At 44.9% G+C, this 19,017-nt stretch overlaps 1 protein-coding gene across 1 annotated transcript in view; it reads left to right on the top strand.

Annotated features, from left to right (window-relative positions):
* Window positions 1-19,017, top strand: part of LOC116291990 (uncharacterized) — a 33,028-nt gene that overhangs the window by 8,844 nt on the left and 5,167 nt on the right. Inside the window, exons 12-14 of the mRNA XM_089026842.1 lie at window positions 794-892; window positions 1,744-1,838; window positions 2,454-2,541. Of these exons, the coding sequence (XP_088882968.1) occupies window positions 794-892; window positions 1,744-1,838; window positions 2,454-2,541 (282 nt within the window). The remainder of the gene's footprint in view (window positions 1-793; window positions 893-1,743; window positions 1,839-2,453; window positions 2,542-19,017) is intronic.

Here is a 19,017-nt window from a genome sequence, read left to right as displayed (position 1 = left end):
ACAATGAGCATATATATCGATACCATGATAGAAGTGAGCTTCATATTATCCATCATGGTATACAGCTATATCAAAAATGTTGGTAATGGTTTCGTTGCATATTGCATATTGCATATTGCCTTCCAAGCCGGAAGTACACTATGGGCGATGGGAATGCAATTAGCGAAAGGTCATAGCAATGTGGAATTTTACCAAACTTTGTCTACGCGTTTTTCCACTACATTTTCTTTTGTGCTAAAATTATTTACGTATGAATATAATACATTTCAAGCTAATATAAGTAAACAACGAGCAAGATGCCACATGCAACATGCAACATAACACTGCAACATACAGCATGCAACATGCAACATGCAACATGCAACACGCAACACACAACATGCAATATACAACATGCAATATACAACATGCAACATACAACATGCAACATACAACATACAACATACAACATGCAACATACAACATGCAACATACAACATGCAACATACAACAAAACCTTTGCCAACGTTTTTAAAATAGCTGTATACCATATTGAAAGAACGAGGAGAATGGAGCTTTTTTTCAGTCTACTTGTTACCATAGGTTTTTAAGACGTTTATTACCAAGATTTGTGCATATTAATATTCACAACATTCAATGTTACTAAAACAGGGTAAAGGTTACTCAGAAATAGTATAACTAATCGCGCTAATTGGCTTACCATGACGATCAATTTCCATTTCCCCATAACACCATGCAGCAGCCTCACTCCCTCCTCCTAATCCTATTCCAATCACCTTTGTTTTTCTTTCAGGATTATAATTTAGCAGTTTCAGTTTTCGAATCAATAATCAAACAGGATGAGACACTTTCTGCTGCTCTTTATTCTGGCATCGGAAGGATTTACCTACAGGTATTTGTGTTATGCAATAGTTTTTCTCGTGTGATGGTTATATTTCCGTCGCCTTTCACCATTGTGGATCTAAAGGATTGGGTGGCTTGTTCGAGCACTGCGATTGTCACATGCGAACAGAGTTTATTTGATGTGTTGTTCTCTCCCTTGCCTTCGTAAAAAAAAAGACATATTAGTTAAATGTAGTGTGTATAGAATGTTGAATATAGTATGTGTGTGAGTGTGGGGGCACTTCAAATGGGACCTGGTTCCTTTAGTGTCCTCCTGGGCTTTGCCGGGAGAAAAGAATAAATTTGTATATTTATTTTCATCCATGGGTGCTGCGTGCTAAAGGTCCTGTTACACTAGATTGTAAACTACCGGGTCACTTATTACCCATTCCGAGGTGGAGGAAAAAACTGAGTCGAGTTGGCATTGCAGTGCATTGTGGGACGGGTTTGGGGCCATATTTCCAAGATGGCGTCTATTTTGTCCCCTAAAACAGTCTCCCAATGCACTGTTATGTCAACTCGACGTTTTTTGATAGAGAGAGGGGTTAAAGTGCGCATCGTCGGCTTCCTGGGATACCAGCTACGTAGCAGAATGTACTAACGACGTTAAATATAGTAACTTTACCTCTACCTTTAAATGGATAGAGTACAATAGGAAAGCATTTCAATGTTATGATTTATACCTCGATTTAGAAGCAACAACTACCTGCATAGCGTAAGGTCGTAATAAGAAGTTTTCGGCAGATGAAGAGAGCACGATGGGAAACCATTTACTATACTCCTTTCAATTGGATCTGACGCAATACTTGCTTTTAAGATTGAGCATTATTCAATGGTTTTATCACTTTTTTTCCTCAAAAGCTTGGAGATTTGGAAAGAGCAGAGAACTATTTTAAAATCGTTGAAGAAAGAGCAACAGGAGACCCGGAAAATATGAGTACTGTGGTCATGAACAAGTAAGTTTTGCTGTTGTTGTTGTTGTCTTTGTTTTTTTTTTCGTTGTTTGGTCATCTGTTGCTGTTGTTGTTGCTGTTGTTGTTGTTGCTGTTGTTGTTGTTGTTGCTGTTGCTGTTGTTGTTGCAGTTGTTGCTGTTGTTGCTGTTGTTGTTTTCGCTGTTGTTGTTGCAGTTGCTGTTGGTATTGCTGTTGGCATTGCTGTTGTCGTTGCTGTTCTGTTGCAGCTGTTGTTGCTATTGATGCTGTTGTTGTTTTTGCTGTTGCTGTTGTTGTTGATGCTGTTGTTGATGCTGTTGTTGTTGCTGTTGCTGTTGGTATTGCTGTTGGTATTGCTGTTGTCATTGCTGTTCTGTTACAGCTGTTGTTGCTGTTGTTGCTGCTGCTGTTGTTGCTGTGGCTGCTATTGCTATTTTCACCACTTTTTATATGCTGCTCTCGTCACTGCTACTGTTTTGGTTATTCATTATGAAAATAAGAAGGTTAATATTCTTCTTACATTAAATACATTATCAAGAATGAAAAGAAATAGGGAGGTACATGTTTACTTGATATGCCCTTATCTTATAAGACTCCAGTCTTTCCCGACTGACATGACATATTCATTTATTTCCCAGGGGTTTTATGGCGCTCGCCAGAGGATCCCACGAAGATGCTCACAAGCATTTTGTAGCTGCCACCAAGCTAGATCCAGAAAACTCTGTGGTATGTATCTTTATGTAGAGTTTCAGTGGGAGTTAAGATAATGGCGTTACAGGGGATAGGATAGGGTATGGTAAATTATATTGTTCGAGTAAAGGTGACTATTTCTCCTCCTTATTTTTTTAACCGTTCCCCCCCCCCCCCCCCCCCCTGGCATATTAGATGAACTTTCCCTAAAGGACTGCATGGGTTTGATAAAGTAAAACGGTAGGATGTTGTGAGGGAAAAAAACAACTGGAAAAATCGATCGAGTTGAGATCATGGAAATATTTTGAAAGTCAAACATCTAACCATTTGGACATAATGGAAATATGATGACGCACTATTTTTACAGTGCGCACTAGTTCATAAACACGCACAGTAGTATAGGGAATGGGGGTTCCAGCGCAATCTCAACACGGGCAAGATCCGTATCAAAAATCCACCTACGGACGACCCCCACTCCAAGTGTGGTTGAGGGCAACAGCGCACTTAAATATATTAGTCTATATATGGAGTGTGAAGAATGTAAAGAGTTTGCTTATGATTTCTGTGTAAAGTGCTTGAAACCCAAGTTTGTACCTTCTAAGCCAAATAAGTATATTTGTTGTGGTAAGAAAATGCAAATAGAAGACGACACGTCAGCACAGTGTTACGAGTGTGGTAAGAATATTCGTAATGCCGTACCAAATGCTACCAGAGAGCAATATTACGCCAATGGAGGTCGTAAGAAAACACCTTATAAGAGAATAAAATACTTTAGGGACTGGATGAGTCATATCCAAGGTTATCGACCGGTATATTTAGACAACGAAGTAAAGAAGAAAATCATAGACCATTTAGAAGAGCCAACCCCGCAAAGTCTACGGAAAACGCTGAAAAAATTAAAACTAGGGAAATATTACAAAGCTATTCCCTATCTTTTGTCTGAAATTACCGGTAAGTCTATTCCCGAGGTTTCTGATATGACAAAAGCCGAGTGGATGTTTTGTCGGCTGGATAAGGATATTCCTTATTATCCTGACGTAATTTACGAAATATTTTACGAAATTGACCCCAACCACCCCCTGTTAGGATGGATTCCGAGAAGATAGTGAATCTTATGGCATAAGATGAGTAATTAGCATAAATCTTATGGCATAAGATTACGCGTAATTTCTAGACTGACGTTCGATATGTAAATAGAATCCCGTCACGATATTTACTGAGCAAGCTTTCTTTGAAGCTCTTCTTTCGCTTCTTGGTAGATCTTTTTGCGAGATTCCTCGGAAAGATCTTTTACGACTGTTTTTTTATTCCTTATGTCCGTCTTTAGTTTCTCGTATTTGTCTTCTTCGGCTAAGATAAGCGAGAATTCTACGTCGTCTATCTTTCTGTCACGCAAAGCCTTTGAGACAAGGTCGGTAATAGTATTTACTTTAGCCCTAGACAGAGCTATTGTCGTGTCATGCTTGGATATTTTCGTGGATAGCTTTTTCATAATACCCGTAGCAACAGCAGAAATAATACCAGAGGTTGCCCCAACGCCGGCCAAAGGAACTCCAACGATTATTCCCGGCCCAGTAAGCGAAGTAGCAACGCCAGAGCCCGTTAACACAACAGATATGGATCCTGAAGTTATCGCAATCTTATGTAGCGTACTCCGGGCTCTAACGTACTTTTTTCTAACTTTTTCATAGTGTTTTGCCTGCCCTTCCAAGTAAGCCAGGATTAAGTTCGCTTTGTTGAGCCTAAAGTTTTCAGCGTTTAATTCGTTAGGTCCCTCCCTAGGTAAATCAGGATAAAGTGGAGGTGCTGATGGTATAACATCCATTATATATACTAATGTACGACGCTTTTGGGAATGATATTGAGGAGCAGCCACATCACGACAACAGGGATTATGCCAACTGGAGAGCATTTAGGAAGATGTTTCCGCATGCAGACCCTAGTAAGTTCGAAAGAAGACCCGATGGGATTTACTATGAAGGCTCCAGAATGTACAGCAATGCGGACTTGGAGCCAAAGAACCCAAAACCCGAGCATAAAGAAAGGCAGCCTAATTTTCCAGAGAATTTATTACCGGCAACGGAGGATTACCCATTTTACGATAACAAAGGCGGCGCAAATGACTTTGCTAAGATGGTTACCTCCTTAGAAATCCCCGTGGGTTCTACGACTTTCAAAATAAAAGTCAGAGACATCTTTAGAGAAACTGCCATGAAACATACCTCAGGGAAAGAATCCAGAGAATGGTTATCAGGTCCCAACATGCGGTATTGGCCGCAGCAGTTAAACTTTGCTGTCTGGGCTGCTACTAAAGGATGCGGTATAGCCGCGGACATGTTCCATATTCCTTTCCTGCGATTTCATGTTGCTTTTACTATTCGTAGGATATTGTTTGAGTTAGGAGCACCGCTTCCTAGTGACACTATCTTTAAGCCGAAGGATAACAAATATGACAAAGTCGCATGGGAGCGATTAAGGAATGAGTTTAAGCTTACCAACCATGATTTTCGCAACAAAGAGGGTGCCGCCCATGGTTTAGGAGAGACTTACACCTATGCTTCGTATGTTGGCGCCAGCATAGAAACTCCGGGTATGGGGTATCCTAGCAGATGGGAATTCTCCGACTTAGGGGGTAAAGCGTCAAAAGGTGACTTGATTTACTTCATAGAAAGCAAAGAGAAATATCCTTGGGCGCCTTTCTTTGCCGCAAAGGGCATTGGTCTAAAGAATCTCGCAAGGATTAATCGAAGCATCGAAGCCTTTGTTTACTGCATTCTAGGGGCCCAGGTTAGCACTCGCAGCCCCATCGTAGATGCCTCCGGTGCGTCGCAGGAAACGCAACAAGTATTCCTTGTCCTCTTCGAAAGCGCTGTTATTGAGAATGAGATCTCTAAGTCGGTGCAGAGATATCAACTTGCAGTGCAGCAGTCTAAAGTGCGACTGGATTACGCTTTGTCGCCTGGTTGTTGGTTGATGCCAAGTAATTTGGTTATCAACGCCAATTCCGTCGTGGGTTACAACAATAAGCTGCAGCGAGCTACTAAGGATATGATGTTTGGGGCGAACGACGTGAACTCTGACACTCTTAGAAGCATCCCCCATTTCGTGGAGAAGCCTAAGAAGGAGCACGTAGAAAAGCCCGCACCAAAGAACGTAAAGAAGAAGGTTTTGCCTGCGATACCTGAGGAATATGACCATAACTTACTAAAAGCCGGCTTAGCCACCGCGGGTGTTGGTCTGAGCTATTATATATGGCGATGAACAACCCCTACGTAGCTGGAGTAGATTGTGTTTATACGACTTACACAGGCGAGAAAAAATACAACCAGGCATCTTGGGTTGATGTCACGGGCATGTCCGTGAATTTGAATTACTCAGGAAAGAAATTGATCCTTTGTAGTATTTGCATTGGCACGAGCAGCCATGCCAACGTGGGCTTTAGGTTCTGCGATGACAATGGCGTACTGCAGCCTATGAGAAGTAAGACAAACAACAGGGTGCCTGCGCATTTTTCCGTAGAGCCCAACCCCAGCAGCCTTGAAAATCATTCCGTTTGGACTTTACGCATGGTTGCCGATTGCCACGGGAAGGTAAAGCTGCAAATACGCGTAGACGATACGGGAAAGGTCACGGTAAATAGCATAGAGGATCAAAGAGATTACGTTTATAATCACAAGAGCATCAGCACTCTTACGGTGCTTAGTCTCTAGAAGCAAACTATGTTTGCTGAAGTATATGAATCCACATGCGAAGGAAGATTGGTTCCTTCATTACTTGGAGGAGAAGGACTACGTGAATGATAAATGGTTTGATACCGGGCTGTGGGTAAAGGTTGGAGGCCTGGGATTAATCATGTGTACTATTAGTACTTCGACGGGGTGGTCGTGTAATGTTGGGTTTAGGATCGTTGATGAGAGTAACCGACCATTACAGCCTTACAGAAAAAAAGACAACAATAGGAACCCAGTTCATTTCTCATTTGAGGCCAACGGAAGTACCCCAGAAGATTTGACGCCCGTAACTTTTCACATGATAGCTAATTGTCAATATGCGAAGTTACAGATTCGCCCCAGTGATAAGATTACGTCGGGCGCCGATGCCGGGAAGCTGGGTCGCGTTCGGATAAATGCCGCCCCGACTGATGCCCCTTCGACGGATGCCACTTGGAATCATAAGCCCATTAGCACCATGAGCGTGCTGCCGCTAGTTCCGCATTATCAAGGCGGCGCGAATACTATCTTTACTTATCCCCAGTCGAGGACGCCTCGGGCGCCCGACGACGATAAGCCCGACATAACATACAAGGATAAGATTAACCCTTCATCTTCTTCAGGAGTACCACTCCAATAGCTACGACCAAGATCCAAATGTTATTCCCCACGAACTTTAACAGTTCGCCGCCGGCCCTAAGCGCCAGGCCAAGAACGCTACCCAGCAGCCCAGGAAGACCGGCTGCCATCTTTTTTCCCAAGTCCGTCAGCCCACTGCCTAATTTCTTTACGCCCGCGCCCGTAGCCTTAAGCGTGGATAGGATGACTCCTACTACGCTCGAAATAGCAACCGCAAATGCCAGCGGAATACCATACTTCACCAGAGCTCTTTTTACCTTTTCCTTGGTGGTAAGCCCCAGCTCCTTTTCCAGGTTGTCCTTTTGCGCCTGTAATTCCGCAACTCTCTCCTGAAGGGCTTCTAATTCCCTTTGGGCAGCCTCCCTTTCTTCTTCGGGACGAGTTAGGTCCGCAATTATTTCCTGCTTTTCGGATATGTTTTTTTCCAGGTCTTCGATGGCCTGAGTTTTTTGCTGGATTTGCTCTTCTTTAATGTTGATTTCAGCAACTAACTGCCGCCGCTCCACCAAAGAACCCTCTATGGTGGTTTGTAATTTCCTAACTTCCTCCTGACTCATGTTTAGGTCCTGCAGAGCAAGGCGAAAAGCCTGTCGAGCTGTATCCCTTTCATCTAAAGCCTTTTCGGCTTCTCGTTTAATTTGCAGTATGCTTTCGTCTTTACTTTGACCCAGCCGCAACAATTGTTTTTTATAGCTTGACTCCCTTTCCTTTAGCGTTTTTTCTAACGCCGCCGTCGGAGCATGTGATTTCTTAGCCTCCTCCAACTCCCTTTCTGCTTTATCCCGATCACGTAAAGCCTGATCTAAGTGTTTCGTCATTTCTTCCATTCTTACGTCTCGTTGACTAAACTTCTTCTCAGCATTAGCAAGTAGTCGACTTTGCTTTTCGTACGCCGCCTCTTTTTCTTCCAGCGCCTTTTGCAGTTCGATAGCGCGCCTTTCTAGCGCAACCTTTTCATTCAGGGTTTGCAACCTTTCTAACATGCTCCTAGTAGCCTGCTGAAAGCCTTTTAATCTTGAGACGTCGCCCCTAACGTTGCCCTCCTCATCAAAGAGGGGTTGCGGTTTTGTCCAGCGGTCTTTGTCGGGAAATCTTAAGTCTTGGACGCTTATGAGGACTTTGTTTCCCTTTTCCGTAAGCTTTACGTCGTCAGCATCAAAGTTGTCGTAGCGCTGCGTTAGCTCTTGCATTGCCCACTCTACGGTTTCCCGCGCGGCTGCTTCGTCTGTGTTTTGAAGTTCCAAGTACTCGGGGACGGGGCTGCCGCGGTTCCTTGATTGCCACATGCGATTCAAGGCTGCCTTGAAGCTTTTCCACCTATTGCCATACTTGCTTATCAAGGCCATGTCGTAGACTAGGGGCTTGGTATCCGCGTCCTTAATCCATGCGTCGTATTCTTCATCGTTAATATCGACTTGGCCTTCTTCGGTAAGGGGGTCAAAATCCGTTCCTTCTACTTCCATTATATATGATAAGCTCAAAGTTAAATCCCAACGTATTACCTAAGCAGGTTGGCGGGCTGAAAGCAGAACGCACCTTTCACCGGGTCACCTTTACCCCCAGTAGCGCAAAGCCAGGGGAAACGCTGTACGTAGGCGTGCCCCGCCTAACAGATAACCTAGTCTTAGTTCCTGGCACCCTGGCGCTAAGGTTTGACCTAGCGGTGCAGTCAAGCCCCACAGATGAAAGGATTATCGTTAACAACGTGGGTCGCAACATCGTTTCTAAGATGCGCGTAAAGTTCGCCGGGGAATCCTTGCTGGACTTAAATAGGTACGATCTGTATACCACGTACAAAGACTTATGGTTGACGGCCTTTGACCGCGCGCAAAGGATAGAACAAGGAATTGGCAGTGTCATTCTACGTAAGGTCCGCACACCTACGAAAACGCAACCTACTGACGGCAGCGGAGAAACCGCAGTGGCAGACGCAAAGCGAATAAAGACCGCCTATGGTAGTAAGTATGTCATACCACTGGACTTTGAAGTAATCACGAATCACGGTGTGTATTACCCAAGACAGTTATCCGAGCTACAGTTTGAAGTAACTTTAGCAGATGCTAATAACATCATTGGTGGGCTAAGCACTGCACTTACCACAACAACCCCATACTCTATTACCAACTTAGAGCTACAGTACGAAACGGTATACAGCGAAGAGCTGGCCCGTAGCGCTGGCATGGAATACAGCTCCGGCAAGGCATTCCTTTACGACCACGTAGTGATGTATAAGACGTTCAGCTTCCTGGATAAGACGGATGAGGTTATCAACCAAAGCATTAACCTCCCCCGAAGAAGTCTCACGGGGTTGATGCTGGTGTTTGCCAAACCCTACGAAGCCGGTAAGCGCGACTCCGAGGCCTTTCACAACCCCAACATTACTAACGTCGGCGTGAATATCAACGGCGTTCCAAACAAGGTCTACTCCCAGGGGATAAAGCCCGCAGACGTGTACAGAGAGGCCATGCGCAAGTTTGGCGACCAAATTAGCCCTGAGGAATTCTTTAAGGACAAATATGCGCTGTGGATTGACATGCGCACCATTAACGACGAAGACCTACATGGTCAAGGCCTCCGTCTAGTAAATACGCAGGATGGCATAACATTGGAGATCAAACGCACCAAGAATGCCTCCGCGGGCGACGGTGATAAAATAAACTGCTACGTCTTCGTCGTGTCTGACGCGCAGTTAAGCGTAGAAATGAACCAATTGAAAAGCGTTGCCTACTAGGACGGCTGAGGAATGAAGTCGTCAATGTTAAAATATTTCTTGAATATACAATGCTTCGCGTATTTGAAAGCAACGGTACGAAACTGCAAGTCGTGCAAGGCGATAAATTGTACTTCAAAGCAAAGGAAGTAGCGGCCGCATTGGGTTACGAGCGCCCAAAAGATGCGATTAAGGTGCACGTTCGCGATAAATACAAGGTAAGGCTTAGCGAACTTAGAATGGAGGTGAATCGCCTCCCTTCCAATTCACACCCACATTCCCTGTATGTGAACGAATCCGGGTTGTATCAGTTGATATTCTCCTCGAAGATGGCAAAGGCAGAAGAATTCCAAGATTGGGTCCTCGAAGAAGTCCTACCCGCGTTGAGAAAGACGGGTAAATATGCGATGGACAAACGCTTCGACAGCCCGAATAAATTAGTTTTTAAGATAGAAAATGAAGCTGACCTGCATGCAAAGGTAGTCGATTACATGCGTAGGTTTTACCCTGAATTCATCATAGCACCAGGCCTTGGCGAGCTGCAGGATTCTGACAGCAAGCGCATAACATGCTGGCGAAAAGGCTACCAAGCCGGCCAGCCAGACCTTTTAATCCTTAACGCCCACAAGAAATACCGCGGGTTGTGTATTGAGTTGAAAACCCCAAAAGGAAACGGCGTCTTATCCGCGAAGCAATCTAAGAAAATCTCGCAGCTTGATGTAAATGGTTACCTAACTATGGTTAGCAACGATTACGACATTATCTGCCGTGCCCTGATGGATTACGCGGATGGCATTCGTATTCCCTGTAAGGGCTGTGTAAAGCGGTTTAAGTCCTACGCCACTTTGAAAACGCACCTAAAGATATTCCATAGGTATAATGAAGCTCAGCTTGACTCACTGGCGTGATCTTGCCCACGGTAAAGCATACGAAATAAAAAATTACGTCGTCTTCGAAGACATCGACCGTTTACGGTTAGTCCTCAAAGACTTAGAAGGCAAGGAATATTCCCTTTGGGCGCCGGATTGCGTGCGGTACGTAATTCAGGGCGAGGAATTCACCCACTTACGCAGCTATGGTAAGGTAAATGGCCGATGGAAGTTTGACATTGAAAGAACAGTCACTCCATCTCCTCTTTGTAGTTAAGCGCGTCTGCTAAAGTCCGCTGCGCTTTAGGATCCGCGGAGCACCAATGCCCCACAAAGGATCCTTCGGAGAATACCCTGTCGCAATGAAGGCAGGTGTATTTTTTACGCGGCTTGGGTATCGGCGGCTTACAAGGGGTAATGCAGTCGGCAGGTAGTTCGCAAGTAATACAGTCCATATATTGAAAGGGCGATTAGGAATCCTCCTAAGAAGGCGGCTGCGTAGGCTAGCATATACCTTTAAAAGGGGTTCTTATCTTTATTTATTATTATTAGATTATGCAAGCGCCCTTAAAAGGGGTCTTTATTTTTATTTATTATTATTAATGAATAAAAATAAGGATGGGATTTGAGACTCTTTGCGCAAACCCTACCTTACTATTAAAGGCCCCAAGAAATGCTATTTCAAAAGTGTCCCAGAATGTTAACAATAAGGTTAAATCTTTGTTAAGTATGTGTGGAAACTATTTCAAAGAGTGTCTCAGAATGTTGACGTTTAGGTTAAATCTTTGTTAAGACACCCTGGAAACTATTTCAAAGAGTGTCTCAGAATGTTGATGTTTAGGTTAAATCTTTGTTAAGACACCCCGGAAACTATTTCAAAAGTGTCTCAGAATGTTGACGTTTAGGTTAAATCTTTGTTAAGACAGTTGAAGATATGTTCCTCTTCTCTAACACAACCACAACGATCGCACTCTTGCCTCCAATACTCCCTTTTAGTCCACGGAACGCCTTCGGCGCGTTCGAAAGAGGGGAAAGTACGGACTATCTTCTTATGGTAATCTATGCGATTCCTTAAGTAATCCTCTTTATGCGGGCAGCGACACATCAAATCCGCACATTGGTAGCAATCCACGCCTTCCAAGTCGTAAGCGCGGGAGAGAAACCTATAATCATGCGTTCTCCGGTGCGTCTGTAAACGTTGACGACTACTAAGTATCTTATTACAGAAACTACACTGTCTGGTTCGATTACAGACGCCCCTTTTCAGATGCTGCTGCATTTCGAAGGGGTTGTGGAATTCCTTATTCCCACAAATGCGTTTATCCTGATGTTGTTGCATCTTTTGAACGGTGCTGAATTCCTTACCGCAATCCTTACAAGCGCGGCTAAGGGGTTTCTTTGTACAAACGCCGCGACGAACGTGGTATTGAAGTCTTTGTTTGGTGCTGAACACCTTCTTACACAACAAGCAGTCCATATATACTTAACAATATCTTAGCCTCCATTTAACATCCTTAACAAAGATTTAACCTAAACGTCAACATTCTGAGACACTCTTTGAAATAGTTTCCAGGCATCCTTAACAAAGATTTAACCTAAACGTCAACATTCTGAGACACTCTTTGAAATAGTTTCCAGGCATCCTTAACAAAGATTTAACCTTATTGTTAACATTCTACAGGGGATATCGCATGAAGTCCTTAACGGACTCCTTAGCCCACGTTGCCATAGTTATCAGCGCACCAAACCGTTCTGCGCGCTTCAGACCGCACATTTCATCGTACAATTCCTGCACGCGCTCTTTCAGCCGATCGATCTCCTCCCTTTGCATTTCTATGGTGTCTCTTTTATCTTTTGCGTCGGCGACAATTCTTTGCACTGCTTCCACTGGCTCCATCTATATATCTAGTGAAAATCCCTGTGATTTTCTAAAATATAAATGAACCCAGATCACATGCCTTGTAACGCTCTGATAGTAGGACCCACCGGCTGCGGAAAGACCCAGTTCGTCGTGGAGCAGCTATTAGGACCCTTTAGATACCGCTTCGACTACATCGTGCTGCTCTGCCCCACCTACGTGAATAACCGCACCTGGACGGGCATAGGAGTGAAAGATGACGACTTCTTCGTAGATATCTTAGACCCTAACGAGTTATCCAGCCATTTGAAGTTCTGGCATAAGCAATTCCCTAAAGATACACAGACTTTACTCATACTGGATGACATTGCCTGCGGGGACGACGTAAAAAAGCGCACCTCCGAGCTCGTTAAGCTCGCCTTCAGCGGTAGACACGACAATATCAGCGTTTGGTTGCTTTCCCAGCAGCTTACCAGTGTCTCTAAGCCCTTCAGGGAAAACATAGGCTCTCTCGTAGTATTTTATACTCCAAGTAAGTCTGACCTGGAAACCATCTTAAGCGACTACGGCGGTGAGATAAGCAAGGAACAGTTACACGAATACATGCGGCATTTAAAAACGCACCAACATTCCAAGATGATCTTCTCTTTGAGGTTTCCGTATTCCATTAACATATATGGACATTGAGCAGCTCTTAGATGAAGTCCCCGCGCAGTTAGACGAAAGTAACCTTAAGGAACAACTCAACATCCTTGTGTCTTCGGGGAAGTGTAAAGAAATGATAGGCAAGGAACTTACCCATGAGCAAGTTAATAAGTTGTCAGAAGAGGAAGTCAAGAAGTTCCATAAGAGGTATGAGGCCGCCCTTGCAAGTAAGACCACGGACGCCGTAGCAGACTCCGCTATCCGACTTGCGACTAAATTGCTTGGACTTGCACTGCCCATAGACGACGTGGAGCAACTGCGGAAGGACATAAGCGAGGACTATGTCATCGCCCAAGAACTTAAGATAACCTGCGGGTGGTTGTCTTTGAAGTGCGGTAAGTTAATGGCAGTCGCCTCTGCGGCACTTCACGTAGCTCAGCATGTCGACTTGAAGGAACTTGCGGGCACCTTTGGTGCCTCTTGGAAGGACTTCAAGAAGGATAGAGAAGTCGAAAAGGTCTTCCAGGCGGCACTTGCTGAGGTACCTGATCAAGTCGCCTCAAGTACTTAGTCAAGTCGTTGTCAAGTCATTGCCAAGTCATTGTCAAGTCGTTGTCAAGTCACCTCAAGTACTTAGTCAAGTCGTTGTCAAGTCATTGCCAAGTCATTGTCAAGTCGTCATCAAGTTACTTGTCAAGTCCTTCAAGTCCCTTAATATAAGATGAGTGGCACCGAAGAACAACCACCCGTAGAAGATACCAAGATTACCAAGGCTAAATCTCCAGGCAGAGTCGCTGCCGGAAAGAAGCTCGCGGAGATGAATAAAAAGAACAAGGCAAAAAAGGAGGAAAAGGTGGAGGAAAAAGAAGAGGAATCCTTTTGGAATCCTGGGTACGTCATCGGCGCGTTAGGAGTTGCTATAGCAGCAGGCAGCCTTTACTTACAATGGCGGGCTACGAAGCCAAAAGTAGAACCACCAACATATCACGCACCTGTGGAGCCGGCTGTTAGAAAAAGTAAGATCCCTGAAATGGAGTAAATTTATCACCACGTGCCGTGGCGACCTAGATTTTCCTTCTCGCTTTGTAATATAATGTCGACCGCGTTGTTGAAAACTGTTGAAGAAGCAGCTATTATTACTTCCATCGTTGCGGGTATTGGTTGGGTAGGTAAGAAAGTGCTCAAAGAAGACTTTACTGAAGACCCAAGTAAGAGCTTCGCTAATTTTGCTAAGATGACCGCTGCCGTAGGCGGGGCTATCATGGTAAAGGATTACCTACGGAAGGAAAAGTACCTGCCGACGACGTAAGCTTTGCTTGCGTCTAATATAAATGGCTAGCGTGGTCGCAGGTGGAGTTATTGCAGCTTTAGCATTCACTGGAGCTAATTATGGTGGTCAGTATTTGGATAGATTAGTTAGAGGTGATCGCAGCGGAGATTTGGCCGCCGAAAGGAAAAGGCATGATTTAGCGCTGGAGAAATATCAGCGGGACGTGGCAGCTTGGAATGAAAAAAGACAAGCTTACAGGGATTGGTTGGACAAGAACTACCAAGACAAAATGCAGGCGGATAAGAACTTCGAAAACACAGACTACGCCTTTAAGCTCTATGCGCAGGCGCACCCCGCGGCATTAACGGGGTTAAGAAAGCCTCAGTTCAAGAATTACTACCAGCCTTCTAAGAAACAAAAAGACAATGAATTGGTCTTTGTAGGAGTCGCAGGGCTGGCGGGAGGCGTAGCTTTGGCGTATCTAATATAATGATCGTCTTTTTGGAAAGCGACAAGAATGACTTTACCACTTACTTGAATCCTCCCATCAAAGCCCATAAGGTCCGGCTGGTTAGTTGCTCTTTGTACAATTCTTGGTATAACCTGATTAGGGGCATAGTCACTGAGCATACAGGAGGATCTAACTATCAAGCCGTATTGCTGCCCGATGGACATTATACGCCAATCACACTGGCCAAGGAATTAGCAAAACACGGTTATACTCTCACCACAGGATTGCCGCACGAAATGACCCTCAAACATAATATGTCAAATTATTCAATGACTTTTGGAAAGTCTGACCCATTGGGATCTTTATTATGTGCCTCGGGCAAGACAATTACCAACACAGCCATACCTGTGAAATGGAAAGTCGCATCCTCTTACGAAGTCTATTGCGATTTAGTCCATAGTTACAACAATGGAGAAAAGTCTTCTCTTATGTCCAAGTTTCTACCCAAAGGTAATCCATTTGACCTGGTAGAATACACTCCCATTTCTTTGAGCTATGACTTGTCTAATTTGGTAGAAAGCATAAACATCACCATTAAGGTGGACGGAAAGACGGTGGATTTTAACGGACGCAAGATCAATCTTGTCCTATCCTTCGCTTGAATCAAATTCATATAATGGGCCGCGTAGAAGATAAACTCAAGAGGATTTACTATGGGCCTGAAGGCTATTGGAAAGGAGCGTCGGCCATCAAGAAACTCGCGACCGCGGCCAGGGTATCAGAAGAAACGGCTAAGAACTGGTTGAAAAAACAAACCATCTGGCAGGTTTATCTTCCCGTGCCGAAGTACATTCCCAGGCCCAGCTTTACCGTAAATGCCCCCAATGAAGTTCATCAGGCGGATTTGCTTTTCTTGCCGCACGATAAGGTGAGAAAAAAGACCTATAGGTACGCTTTGACCGTAGTCGATATCGCAAGCAGATACAAGGACGCCGAACCCATAACCAGCAAGGATTCTGGGGAAGTCGCAGAAGCCCTAGGTAGGATTTATAAGCGCGTCTTGAAATGGCCTAAGCTGCTGCAAGTGGATGCGGGGACAGAGTTTATGGGCGTGGTTACTAAGACCCTGAAAGACCACAGCACTAAGATTAGGAGAGCCGAAGCAGAGTACCACAGGGGTCAGAGCATCGTCGAAAGATTCAATAAAACCTTGGCCGAGCGTCTCTTTGGGTACCAGTATTGGAAAGAGCTGGAAGATCCCTCCAAACGCAACAGGGAATGGACACAGCGGCTCCCCCAGGTCGTCGCGGCTTTGAACAACGAGGCGGCCAGGGCTACGGGAATGAAACCCAGGGATGCCATAAAAAAGAAACACGTGGAACACAAGTCCTTCGTCAGAAGTTCGAGGGCGGTCTTCCCCCATGAAAAAAAATTAGGTAATGTCACAGTCCGATATCTCTACGGACCGGGTGAATTAGAAGGAGGATCCAAAAGAGCTACGGATCCTAATTGGTCTTTGGAAACTTACCAGATCCGAAGCGTAATAGCTAAGAAGGGTCAGCCCATCTTGTATTATCTTCACGATGGCCCCACACGTGGGTTCGTCATGGAAGAACTGCTTATCGTGTGATGTCCGAATGCTATCGTATGCACTCCGTCATCACACATCCATCGCTTACCGTCAAATGCAGACAGCGACACCTTCTCCTGCGTGACGTTATGTATCTGATGACCATAGCTGCGCAGGCTGTTCATCTTATGCCGCTGTTCCTTGCGTGTTCGTAATACGTTGAGGTAGGACTCGTGCGTAATGTCCTTCTTAACCACGTACTTTTTTACGCCTTTAGCTTTCTTTTCTACGCCGTCTAACTTTAGCACGCTGTACATCTTTGGTTTCAGACCCACGTACTCTACTATGGGTTTTCCTAACATTTCGTCTTTCATCTTCCCAATTACCTTCTTATTCTTCGCAGAGTAAAGGAAGTGCTCCTTCGGGTAACCGCTGGTGTCGTACTCGTCTATGTCGGGGAGGCAGTCTTTGTAAACGTCTTCCGTTTGCACTTCTAGAATTAGGGAGTCGGTGTCTGTGTACAGGAGGCGACAGCGGTCTCCGTACTTTGGCTTAAGCTTATCGTAGTAGAACTCATACATAAGCAGCTTCGATAGATCCAGCACCGTAAAGCCTGTGTAAACGGGCTTGTTTAGTAAGAGGTTTGCCCTTTTCATGTGAATCACGTAGAAGTTCAGCATTTCTACGTATCTAACGAAGCCTGGCTGTGACACGTATGCTTCTGCTTCCTCTTTGGTGCTGACTATTTTTACGCTTACGCGCTTGCGGATGTTCTCCATTGTCTTTCCGAACACGCTGTTGTTCATCAGTTTGAAGAGGTTTTTCTCGAAGTCATTTTTCGCTGCGGTACGCTTTTGCGTGTTAAAGTCAATGTAGGGGCGCATCCAGGGTTCCTGCGTGAATTTTAGAACTCTGTGGATCTTCTCTACGCGCATTCCGTGTCGCACGTAGAACTGCAGGTTGCGGTAATGTACCACATACTTCTTCTTATCCATCAGGTTCATAGTTAGTTTCCTGTACGGTTTGTAACCAGGACACATTTGCTTTTGCAGCGGACTTAGCTGCTTAAATGGTATCTCTATCGCTTCTGGTGCTAAGGGGAACTCATTGTGTTCGTCGTGCAGGCGCTCTGGGTACTCCAGATCCACTTCTAAAACGTAACCCTTGTCTTCCTCCTTTCCTACCTGCATGTAGAAGTCTATCGGCTTCACTGGATCCCATTCGAAGTCTCTCACAGGTAGGTACTGTGACATTGCCCAACCATAAAGGTTATTCGCATCCAGGTAGTAAATGTATGTGGTTGGTTTCTCTGGGTCGTGCTCTACTAAGGGGTTGTTTGCGCGGGCGTAACGTCGGCTGGGTCCGCATACGCCGCCACGAATACCGTCTTCCATAAACCGATACATGTCGTACTCCGTTAGGAGATCCAACTGCGCATTTGTCTTCTTTAACAAAGCACTCCAGCTGAGCCCAGGAGCCGTGTAGAAATTAGCGGGATCCAATCCGTAATATTCCATAGCCATCTTTCTGAAGCTTTGGAAAACATCTGCAAGCAGCACTACGTCAGACCTTAGGTAGATGTCGTGGTAGTCCCCCATGTTCTCACAGGAGTACTTTTCCCACACGTCTAACGCATGCTGGTACTCCTCATCCTTTATACCGGACTCGTTTAGGGTGCTGTAGAAGCGATCTTTGGGTGGTAGGGACTCTTTGAATCGATCCCAGGAATCCATGTATTCATATGGGTAGACTCCTTTCCTTTCCGCGCCATATTGACTGGAAATGGGAAAGTTGGTGTTATACTTTACGAGGTTTGCTAAGGAGTCCGCCATAAACTGCTGCGAATCTAAGAACTTTAGCTTACCCACAGTTACGGACATGTAGCGCTCTTTGTTGTTGGGTATGCATTTGACGTCGGAGCCGTCTGTTCCTTGTAGTAGCAAATGGGAGTCGTAACCGCGGAGGTTGTGAAAGAACACCGGAATCTCCATGTCTGGATTTACTTTGAAGTTTATATTGCATTTCCAATGAGCCGCTCCTCTGTATTTACCAGTGATGTGGCAGTGATCCCTAACCTTATCCACATAGAAATCCTCAACAAATGCTTTGTGGCAGTGAATGCAGTGCGTGGAGGGCTTTCCCGGCTTCTCACCTTTCTTAGCATACTTCCCGCATTTAAAATGAGCTTCTCCTAGATACTTTCCATCTTCATCCCACGCTTTCTTGGCTCGTCTTCCAAACTGAAGAAGCGTATGTTGGCAAATGTGGCATTTTTTTGCCTTGTTAAAAGCCTCCTGGTTCTCTTTGGTAAATTCCATCTTCTTTGGACGTCTTAATTGTTCTCTTATCTCCCCCTCCTCTTCTCGCAATGCTTCTAGAAACTCATTAGCTGCGTTCTTACCTCGGTAAATCACAGGAGGGTTTGCTTTACCGTCTGATCTGACTACTATGTAACCAAAGGAGCAGATCTCGTGTAATCCTACCTTATTCGTGGCACCACGTTTCTGCTCTTCCTTAGTTATCAACGCTTCGAAGTCTGCATATATCACGTAAGGCACTTGCATCTGCTTTTGATGGTTTGCGTATGAAAGCTCTTTGTTGGTGGGCATCTGGATCCGTTGCGCCACTTCTTCGACTCCGCGGCAGATCTCATCGTGTTTCTTTAGGGCATTTAAGGATGTAAATGACAGCAAGCAGCAGTCACAGAAGTACTTTTTGCCTTTGTGCTTAGTATGTCTGTAGAATAGTCTGCTAATGTGTTTAACCCATGAGTAGTGTCCGCCGTGGTAG

This window comes from Actinia tenebrosa, unplaced genomic scaffold (assembly GCF_029948245.1).
Source record: "Actinia tenebrosa isolate PJP-AT-01 unplaced genomic scaffold, QUT_ActTen_1.0 PGA_scaffold10__47_contigs__length_13832649, whole genome shotgun sequence".
NCBI lineage: Eukaryota > Metazoa > Cnidaria > Anthozoa > Actiniaria > Actiniidae > Actinia > Actinia tenebrosa.
Note: the sequence above shows the minus strand (reverse complement) of the source record. Positions and strands in the feature narration are given on the sequence as shown.